The sequence below is a fragment of the Electrophorus electricus genome, chromosome 19, assembly GCF_041902795.1.
Source record: "Electrophorus electricus isolate QZ-2024a chromosome 19, ASM4190279v1, whole genome shotgun sequence".
NCBI lineage: Eukaryota > Metazoa > Chordata > Actinopteri > Gymnotiformes > Gymnotidae > Electrophorus > Electrophorus electricus.
In genome coordinates this window covers 641,645-652,640 of record NC_137515.1, presented here as the reverse complement: position 1 = coordinate 652,640, position 10,996 = coordinate 641,645, and the positions used below count along the sequence as shown (strand labels likewise).

At 41.1% G+C, this 10,996-nt stretch overlaps 2 protein-coding genes across 5 annotated transcripts; both read right to left on the bottom strand.

Moving 5' to 3' along the window:
- Positions 1–3,050: 3,050 nt before the first annotated feature.
- On the bottom strand, positions 3,051–4,951 carry ubc (ubiquitin C). Its single transcript, XM_027020902.3, has 2 exons — positions 4,810–4,951; positions 3,051–3,840 (listed from the first exon to the last, which is right to left on the bottom strand). Exon 2 carries the CDS (start codon positions 3,831–3,833, stop codon positions 3,144–3,146), a length of 690 nt encoding a protein of 229 aa, XP_026876703.2. The 5' UTR covers positions 3,834–3,840; positions 4,810–4,951; the 3' UTR covers positions 3,051–3,143.
- A 2,959-nt stretch (positions 4,952–7,910) lies between these two features.
- tpst2 (tyrosylprotein sulfotransferase 2) lies at positions 7,911–10,949 on the bottom strand. Of its 4 annotated transcripts, none has more exons than XM_027020696.3 (5): positions 10,860–10,949; positions 9,695–10,209; positions 9,147–9,464; positions 8,668–8,866; positions 7,911–8,509 (listed from the first exon to the last, which is right to left on the bottom strand). In XM_027020696.3, exons 2-5 carry the CDS (start codon positions 10,189–10,191, stop codon positions 8,450–8,452), a joined length of 1,074 nt encoding a protein of 357 aa, XP_026876497.1. In that variant the 5' UTR covers positions 10,192–10,209; positions 10,860–10,949; the 3' UTR covers positions 7,911–8,449. The 4 variants fall into 4 exon arrangements, with proteins under 4 accessions (XP_026876497.1, XP_026876515.1, XP_026876506.1 ...); XM_027020714.3 differs by having other exon boundaries at positions 9,695–10,214; positions 10,860–10,945; XM_027020705.3 differs by having other exon boundaries at positions 9,695–10,257; positions 10,860–10,931.
- Positions 10,950–10,996: the final 47 nt, after the last annotated feature.

Here is a 10,996-nt window from a genome sequence, read left to right as displayed (position 1 = left end):
GTGTGTGAAACATGCTCCTGTAAGGAGCACCACTTGGTCCCATACTGAAGTAAAATGATTGGCCAGAAGGTCATATTCATGTGGCAAGATGTTGTGGTCTTGTGATACTACAACTTGTTTACAATTATAAATCCCCATACGTGCAGTAATAGATGTGAACCACTGTTTTGAGCTACAGCACTACAGTTCCTCCACTTCTTATAATTTTGCTCCTTACCCGTCTTCATTTTTTTGTCATGCAAGGATTGTCTGTATTTGATTCTCTCTTTAGTGGAACAGCTTTATCCAGAATGGACCCAATCATGGAGATTAAGGCCATAACATTCACCTCTGGCTCAGTAACCTCATAAACAGTCAGTAGTGTTCATGAGAAGGCCTAAACCCCTCATCGTCTCAGCTTTATGCTTTCAGCAAGTGATTTACATTTATGGCATTTAGCAGACGCTCTAATCAAGAGCGACTTACAAAAGTGCTTTGTCGTTTACTCATAGAATACATCCTAGCCAGTACAGCAGGTTAGAGTCCAATATACAAATGATCTAGAATACTGTAGAAATACAGGGATCAATGCTGATGCCTAGAAGTAGAAATACATAAGTTCTATCTTAGACAATGATAAGTGCAATAAACAATAAGTGCTAGAGTTTGTTAAACAACATCAGTGTAATAAACAATACCCTACAATAAGCACTAATTTTGTCAGTCAATTTGGGAGCAGGGTCAGTTGTCACTTAAAAATTCCATGAATAGATGGGTCTTCAGTCTGCGTTTGAAGACTACAAGGGACTCTGCTGTCCGGACAGCAAGTGAGTTCATTCCACCATCTTGGAGCCAGGACAGAAAATAGTCTCATTGCTTGTTTTCCATGAGACCTGAAGCACAGTATTTCAAGCTGAGCCATACTTGAGGTTTGAAGTATTCGAGGTATGGAAAGGGCTTTGACCATTGACCTCATGTATGAAGGTGCTGGTCCATTTTTGGGTTTGTAGGCAAGTATCAAGGTTTTAAATCTGATGCGTGCAGCTACTGGAAGCCAATGAAGGGAACGCAGCAGTGGAGTGATGTGTGATGAACTGAATGTGCTTACAGGGCCATTTACCAGCAGTCAACATCATAGTCAGAAGTACCAATGATGGCCAAAAGCACAGGTAACCCATACATGGAAGGAATGTCGGTAAAAAAATTGCATCATGTTGACTGGCTTTCTTGTTGCACCAGCCACAACTTTCTTTAATCCACATCTGACTACGATGTTTCAATTCATGTCTGACGAGTTTCAGACTTGTACCTATTTTTGTCCCCAAGAATGACAATGGCAGCATTCTGGTAGCTACATTCAATATTTCACAGATAGCAATCCAGGTACTATGTGATTAATGTACTTGATTTGGCTGCCGTTGAGGAGCTGAGTGGACTATAAATCACAGCAGCAATCAGACAACTTCACCCACAGGGACAGCATTTAGATCGCAGCTATACCATTTAGGCTTCAAACGCAATCTCTTCTGTCAGTCTTTTCTGTAATATGTTATATCAATCATACAGTGCCACCACTCCTCCCCTAATGATTGCTTTGGTTTATCATGAGTTACACTTACACTATATGGACTAAGTTTTAGGGTGGGAGCCTGCAGACGTAACCAGTTTGTCTGGTCAGCTCACGAAGAGACTACAGAAAAGAACATTTTATTTAAAAGAGCTTAAACACTGGGAATTTTCAGCAACGCACTTGCACGCCTATAGATTATTTAAAATCTATTTTAAACTTCCCACAATGCAATTGTCAGGTTAAAGTGTATCCAAAACCTGAATCCTACCACCCTAAACAATCGTTAGGCAGGGTTAGCTTATCAGAGTTCCATATCAAATCTCCAATCTGTGTTAGTCACTTAGTGGTCACAGGCTTGAGACTAATTTAGGCTACAGCAGACAGAACGGCTACAAGATACCAACTTGTAGTGTAGACACTAGTCTACAAGGTCCACTGAAGTGAATAGGATCTTGTTAAAAATGTAGAGGAGTTCATCAGGTTTCCTAACTTCATTTCTGACATAAGTGGCAGTGTAATCAAAGCACTTCACTAATACAAGGTCCATTAGTATTAAAATGCCTTGCCAATGGAAATGACATACCCTTCCTTCTGATGGTCTGAACGTTTTTGGCAAAATGATCAGCAAGTCTTGATGGTCATTTTAGAGACTGCTAATAAATTTACATGTACATTTTGCAGGCTAAAACCAAATACTTTTGAAACAAAAAACTTGGATACAAAACTAGAACATGCATGCCAGAACAAGAGAAAAGCTAAATTAAGGCTAGTTACGGCTAAATTATAAGTGTCCAAAACTGTAAATAAAAGTTGCATATAGAACATGGAAATATAACCACATAATAGCATGTTTGAGGTGTTACAGTGCTGGAATTTATAAGGCCCCTATACTAACACACTTGGAGCAATGCTTTTCCATTACCTTATGCAGCAAAAATCAAATTGCATAGAATCATTTCTGGACGCTCCGGTTTAAAAAAAAAACAAAAAAAAAACCTTGAGATGCATGTCATTATAGACTAAATAGATATGAATTTGTCCACAGCATAACAGAATACCAAATGTACACCAACACATGACCATAATCTTGTGAATTATTAAGAGATGTAGTTCTGCAATCCTTTGAACTAAATGCGGCTGACGCGTATTGGTTGCCATCTAGTGGTTGAGTATTAACATCCATCCCTGCTAAACCCTTGCACTGAACCGACCTTTTGAACCATAAGCAGTCAGGAATGGTGTGGTGTCCCTAGCAATCTCAGATGTCTTAATGAAAGCTCCACTGAATAAGGTTGTTAATACAAAAGGAAGATTAAAGCTGCAAAAATTACCTTAAGGTGTGGAGTGTCAAAAGCATAGTAAGACTTAACATTTAAAAATGGACCAGGCCTCAACTAGTGCTCCAATCTGCTTCACTAACCAACATCGCTAAGCAACTTTGCCATTTATTAAACCACCTGTATTAAAGAACTAAAGAAAAAGAACTGACAACTCAAATGAGTAACTGAGGAATGCTTAAACTTTATTGAACATTAAAACAAGAACAGGAATGTGCAATTGATCTCCAAGCACTTAAGAGCTAAGGACAAACAGGCTAATTGCCTCCACGGAGACGCAGGACCAGGTGAAGGGTGGACTCCTTCTGGATGTTGTAGTCAGAGAGAGTGCGTCCATCTTCCAGCTGCTTGCCAGCGAAGATTAGACGCTGTTGGTCAGGGGGAATCCCTTCTTTGTCCTGAATCTTGGCCTTGACATTCTCGATGGTGTCACTGGGCTCCACCTCCAGTGTAATGGTCTTGCCAGTCAAGGTCTTCACAAAGATCTGCATACCACCTCTCAGACGCAGGACCAGGTGAAGGGTGGACTCCTTCTGGATGTTGTAGTCAGAGAGAGTGCGTCCATCTTCCAGCTGCTTGCCAGCGAAGATTAGACGCTGTTGGTCAGGGGGAATCCCTTCTTTGTCCTGAATCTTGGCCTTGACATTCTCGATGGTGTCACTGGGCTCCACCTCCAGTGTAATGGTCTTGCCAGTCAAGGTCTTCACAAAGATCTGCATACCACCTCTCAGACGCAGGACCAGGTGAAGGGTGGACTCCTTCTGGATGTTGTAGTCAGAGAGAGTGCGTCCATCTTCCAGCTGCTTGCCAGCGAAGATTAGACGCTGTTGGTCAGGGGGAATCCCTTCTTTGTCCTGAATCTTGGCCTTGACATTCTCAATGGTGTCACTGGGCTCCACCTCTAGTGTAATGGTCTTGCCAGTCAAGGTCTTCACAAAGATCTGCATCTTTACGCTGCATCAGTCAAGTTCAAAAATGTTTGCATTAGCAAGTTATTAAAATAAAATGCATCAAGCTTGGTTTTCATAACAGATTTGGATGACTGCCAGGAAGAGAAAATAAATAAGTAATAGTTATGGGTTGAGTTAAAGGAAACCCCCTCCCTAAGGTGTGGCTAAGTGACTTGCGAGAAATATACGATACAAAACATCATGGCCTGCCAGGACTGAAACCATCCTTTTTGCTAGTCGAACTACTACAATACATCAGTCATGTATTAAAAGTAAAAACAGTTAAATAGTTAGTTCTTAGTTCAGTTTTATTTACCACTTAAACATATTGAAAACGCCTAATTCGCTAGCTACATTGGAATTCGAGAGAGGAGCTCTCGAAAAGAAACATACAAGTAGCTAACTATCTACTTACGTTAACGTTATCAGGGTTTTAAAGACAGACGGAAATCAAACAAAATTACCTTACAACTCCAAAGAAGGCCTTAATAATCAAGATTATATAAGTACTGGCTGTACAGCTGTAGCCAGTGAGGTAGTCAAACAGCTTGGCATGAGCGAACCAACGTCTAGTTAAACTAAACATGAGTGGTAAAAGCAGCTAGTTAGATCACCTAGGTTAGCTAGCCAAGTTAGTCGCATTTAGATTAACCGCTAGGCCCGCGACCAACTAAAGTTTATGCATGTATTTTTATCAAAATTATCCGAACGTCTACATTAACGCTATAATTTTAATGTGATTATGTGTGGTGAAAATCTAATAGTACACGATAACTAGCAAGCAAGTAAATAGGTTAAACTAGCTATTCCAGCACTAAACCGCAATTTTAAGGCTAAACAACTGAGAAAGAAAGCGTTAGCTAGCTAGGCAAAGTTACTACTATAATCCGATATGTGCATTTCCAAACTTGTATTTTTTTCGTTAAAACAGCAACACATGTGAAGCTTTTGTCAAAAGACAATGTATACTTACAAACAAATGTTCTTTTTTTTGGTGTCCACGGACTCTGTAGTGAACTGCACCTCAGCGTCGCAGGAAGCAAACTGATGATGAAAACACAGTGCCACGTATTTATACAAACGCCATGTATCCTTCCACTGTTACGCCCAGTGAACTATAAATTGTGCAGTTCGAAAACATACGGTCAAACAATGATTAAATGAACGAGGATTGTAATTATTTATATTGTGTAACTTTACGAAGATATCGCTAACATAAAAATTTTTAGATTTTTAGCAAACATTTGGACAATATGGAAGTGAAGACAAATCGACGCGGAGGGATTCGACTCTGTTCAATGACAGAGCGAGAGAATTAAATCTTAAATAAAATGTACAAAACATAATGATGGTAAACTGAAATAATTTAGCTGAAAATTGCGCAAGCTTTATATTGTTGAATGTTTTTTTGTTCGAAACGTAAAGAATGCAAGATCGCACATGCACACGCAAAGGATACAAGATCACACAAACAAACACACAAAGACCTCATTTTCTCACTGTGCCATTCACATTACCATCAGTCAAACTAAACCCAATAGTGCCCTATTTCAAGTTTTACTGATAAACCCAAACATATATATATATATATATATATATATATATATATATATATATATATATATATATATATATGAGAACACGCATCATTTTGGAATAGTTTTGGAATAGTGTAGGTTTTAAGTTAACGTTTTATTTCAAGTTCAAGTTCAAAGAGGTTTTATTTTTCATTTCAGCTATATACAAGTACACAACAAAAACGAGACAAAATTCCTCCAGGACCATGGTGCAACACAAAAACAACAGTGCAACAGACAACATGCTACACAAGTGCAAACAGTCCAATATAGTGCAAAATGTCATTAAAAATAACTAAATAAAAGAAATAAATAATGATAAATACAGGACAGGACAAATACAAAATGAGTAGACAGTGCAATTATTTAGTACAGTACACAGTACTGGGCATATGTAAAGCGAGTTGTGCATAGCAATCAGTGACATGCTACCCTGAACATAGCAGTCACCGGTAGCAGCCAGAGCAGTTCAGAGTACAGTGCTGGTTTAGTACAGTACTCTGATGATGTGATTTGAACTGTGCATCGCTGCACAGTCATGAGTCAGCAGCGTGAACAGCAGAGGGCTGAGTACGCTGCCCTGGGGATCACCAGTACTCAGTGTGGTGGTGTTGGAAGTGCTGCTCCCAATCCGGACAAACTGAAGTCTACCAGTCAAGAAATCCAGGATCCAGTTGCAGAGGGAGGTGTTCAAGCCCAGTAAGCTCAAATTTCCAATCAGATGCTGAGGAACAATGGTGTTGAATGCTGAACTGAAGTCTATGAACAGCATTCTTACGTAGGTGCCCTTTTTATCCAGATGTGTGAGTGCCAGATGAAGTGTGGTAGAGATGGCATCATCTGTAGAGTGGTTGGGGCAGTACACGAACTGCAGGGGGTCCAGAGAAGGGGGAAGCTGGGTCTTGATGTGTCTCATGAAGCACTTCATGATGATGGATGTGAGTGCGATGGGACGGTAGTCGTTGAGACATGACACCGTGGGCTTCTTAGGCACGGGGACGAAGGTGGTGGTCTTGAAGCATGTTGGGACCATGGTGCAGCTCAGAGAGATATTGAAGATGTCTGTCAGGACATCTGCAAGCTGGTCAGTACATTCTCTGAGCACACGACCTGGGATGTTGTCTGGTTCAGCAGCTTTCCGTGGGTTAACTCCATGCAGAGTACGCCTCACATCAGCCACCGTCAGGCACAGCACCTGGTCATTTTGCAGAGGGATGGATTTTTCTGCTGCAACATTGTTCTGCGCTTCAAACCGTGCATAGAAGTCATTCAGTGCATCTGGGAGGATGGCATCACTGTTACAGGAAGGTGGTGTTTTCCTGTAGTTAGTAATGGCCCGAATGCCCTCCCACATGCGCCGTGTGTCACCAGTGTCTTTGAAGTGTCCACGGATCCTCTGTGCGTGTGCACGCTTTGCTTCCCTGATCGCACGTAACAGTTTGGCTCTTGTTTTCCTGAGAGCCTCTCTGTCACCTGTTCTGAAGGCTGAGTCACGGGTCCTCAGTAGCATGCGCACCTCAGCAGTCATCCATGGCTTCTGGTTGGGGCGTGTGATGATGGTCTTGGAGACAGTAACATCATCAATGCACTTGCTGATGTAGCCAGTCGCTGATGCTGTATACTCTTCCAGGTTAACAGTGCCACCGTCAGTAGCAGCCTCCTTGAACGTGATCCAAGTCGTCTGCTCAAAACAGTCCTGAAGAGCAGAGATGGCTCCTGCTGGCCAGTTTCTCACCTGCTTCAGAAGCGGTTTCGAGCCGCTTCTAATAACTATTTATTTTCAGTTAACGTTTTAAAACCTAGGCTTATACTGTCACAATTGACTTGCACTTTTGCAAAATATATGACACAGAGAGCAAGCCAGTCCATTTTTCGCAACTATAATATTTTATAACATAACAGATAATATAATATAACATATAATATTATATGTTTTGTGTCCCTTGGCCTGCTATGTCAAAGGTCACCTTTCCACTGCTGAACCCAGTGCACACATAGGCAATGCACAGCACTCTGCATACCAAGTGTGTCGGCCCAATGCTCAGGTCACTTCAGTAGGTGTTGCTACAACTGTGTAACTCATTTTATGTCCAACTTAAAAGGTTTTAACTGGAAATCAATTTTACTGCCACATACACATTACAAAATTCCCCAAATGTAAAATGTATGCAGTTAGAGTACATATAATTGACATACTGCACATCAGGGGAAAAAAGCATGCTTAAGCCAAAAGTTAATGTAAATTATTTTAATTGCACATATTATTCCTGCATTTGATTTTTGGTAACAGCATAATCATATCAAAGTCAAAGTCCAATTTATGTCTATAGCACTTGTCACAACATATACTGTTGCAAACCAGATTTACAAATATCTCTGATCCCTAATAATGAGCAAGCTAGTGGCAATGACATAAATAAATGTCCTGATCATAAATAATCATTTATTTTAATTTGCAGGCTCAAAATTAATCAATCAATTTGTCAAAATCTGCACAATCCTTTATCATTCCTTTATTTTTGTTACATTCTTCACAACAGCATATCACAACAGGACTTAAGTAAGACAAGGCATATTCTGAGGATTGTTCATTGTTCATTCACCTGGTAGCTTGTAGACTGGAATCATGTTTGGTTGGTCATTAGATAAAGCACTACAGACGATGTACCATGTGGGTTTCCTGACGACTGACAAGTTCTTTTTTCAATAACCTTTTTGCTTCCTTGCATCTCTGATTATGAGAACTCAGACCAGTTTTTCTGCCACACAAATTTTCCATCAGGCCTTATGCATGTCTGCAGGTGACATCAATAGATATAAGGATTAAGCTTGTGGTTAAAAAAAAGTAAAACATATTGCATGCAAGATGGAGGCATTTGTAGTATTTCTCCTTTCATCTGCTTGTGCTGGAGTTTTTGGACATATCAGACAGAGAGGTGGAATGAAATTAAAGTTTACACAACTTTACATAGGGTCTGCATAACTGAACATGCACTATAAAGTACATAGGAGGGTCAATCCAAGATTTTAATGTAATCAGACCACACTCTCTTGTCTTTTCAAACTTGCTGGAGGTTTGAAATCTCCCTTTAGCACCTAGAAAAGTAAAAAAAGAAAAGAAAAAAGAAACACTACATTAAAATTAAAATATCAGTGATAAAATATGGACTTTCAAATTATGTTTTCCATAGATATATGGCCAATGGTTGTACAGATATTCTATTGGAAGCACTGTGTTGACATTTTGATCATACCCTCTCTGTATTATGAATCACTTCAGGATCTGGTTGGCCATAATCAGGGGGGTTGGCGGTGGGGTCGTAACCCAGTCTGCTGAGCATTGGAGCAATATTCTGCATGTCTCCTAGGAGATCACCTGGGATATGGCCCACCCAGCGAGTCAGTGCCTCCAGATTAACTGGTTTAATAACCTGATCAGTCGAGCGCTCAATTCTGCAAAAGCAGAAAAGTCAAACCAAAGGGAAAGTCAAGTCAAAGAGAACCACAGCTGCATCCTGCACCCCTGCTTCTTAGATAACAGCAAATAAAACAAATATGAAATAAATATATAAAGGTACAATCCATGAAAACTATTTACTTAATCTGAGATCCTGTACTGTAAAGTGACTTTAGAGTTTTAGCTATATAAAAAGACAAATGGTAGCAGCAGTGTGACTTGTGTTATTAAATGATGACTTTTCACATGGCATTTTGTAAGGTGATTATGACGAACCGAGACAGGGAAACTCCTCCGGGTTGGCCGATAGCTTCCTCGTGGTGAAGCACCCCCTCATGCCATGGTACCTCCAGGAACTGCAACACCTTCTCCATTGTGGTTCGTGGTTGCAGAACAAGGTTCTCGTAGTGAACAGCCAGACAGCGTTTAGCTCTGACCAGTGTGCACTGAAACAGCATGACTTCTATGGCATTATTCCACTTTGTAAGGCAGTCCCTGTAGCTAGAGAGGTTAAAGCCAGCTATGGTCACACGTCTGGAGATCATGGAGTGCACGCTAGCTCGGCCATCTCGAACCATGAGTATGAACTTTGATCTGAAAGCAGAGTTACAGGAAATGGGAGGTCAGACTAGTGATGGTGGAAGGTAAGAAGTAGACTGAGTTGACAGTGACATTTGTTAAAGAGAAAGACTTCAATGGATAAAATCAGAATACAGAATAGAATGCAATAAAATAAAGTAAAACCAAAAGCACATTACAAAAAGCACTGTGACATCTACTCCGATGCTACTGAAGAACAAACCCCTTTATCTTGAGCCTCTTACTTGGGAAAGATGTTGGAGAGGTAAAGGGAGCTCTTCAGGGTGAATGGATCCTTATTGCAGAGCAGTGGTGCAGGGTCGCCATGCCGTACGATGACCTCCAGCAGGAAAGCCAGCGTGGCAGAGTCCAGCATCTCCTGCGTGACGCCCTCTTCCTCCAGCTCTGAGCGTTCCTGGCCCTGCTTCTTCCAACCATGACGCAGAGCCAGTAGCCTGGGGATGACCCGCGTCTCCTCTCCACAGCGAATGCCTGGGTGGGCGTCCAGCATGGCCCTCATCAGCGTGGTGCCAGAGCGGGGCACCCCACCCACAAACACCACCGGCGAGTCCTGACTGTAGCGGTACCAAGTCTGGTTGCTGCCCTTAACCACGATCGATACCCGTAGGGCAGGGGTGTGCCAGCCATGGCATTTGAGCACATAATACAATGCCCATGCTGCCATGCAGACACAGGACACCCCCAGCAGGAACTTGACCCCCCGTCGCAAGGACAGACGCATCACTCAGCTACATGGCCCCTGTGCTGAGCAAGGGCCACAGAAAGCAAAGCTGTCAGAGACGCAGCTCTAAGCAAAGCAAACAGATGCCTGAAAATCAGGAACCAACCCAACTTCTCCTGTTATAACCACCACCACCAATCTTTTTCTAACTGTCACAATCTTTAGCTAAATCCGGCAAAATAAACAACATTACATTGTGTAGCAAAGGCTTAGGACAGTACATTTACAAAAAAAAAAAAAAAGAAAGAAAATCCAGGACCTTGTAAAACTGGTAAAAAACTCTAAAACCAAGCTGGTTCTATTTGTGGTCATATTTGTGGTTTTAATTTAGAAAATGAGAGAGACAAATACACCACACTGGTACTTGAAGGGGCTTTAGGAATCCATTGTTCCAGGTTTTACAAAGAAAGAAGACCTTATGTGAAATGCATTCTACAAAGCATGTCAGTACATTTTTAGTTTGTGAGCTAAAAGATTTCCTGAAACAGTTCATCTGTTCCTCGCTCTGTGAGCAGTTAGCAAAAATATAAGACATTAAATGCATGAATGCTATTGGCTCTTTATGGAATTGGTTCTCATAATTTGCCAACATGAGTGTTATGACATCATTCTAAAAAAAAAAAAACCTGTTTAAATGCAGTAAAGATGCAAAGAGACAAATGACTTACACTAGGTAGAGTTCACCAGCAGTTCCAACCACATTCTTTGACTTCAAATGTTTCCATTGGTCATGATCATTTTGAAAATGCTTTCTGAGTGACGATGACTAGCTCACTTAAAATATAAACAACTTCAGGAAGTGGGC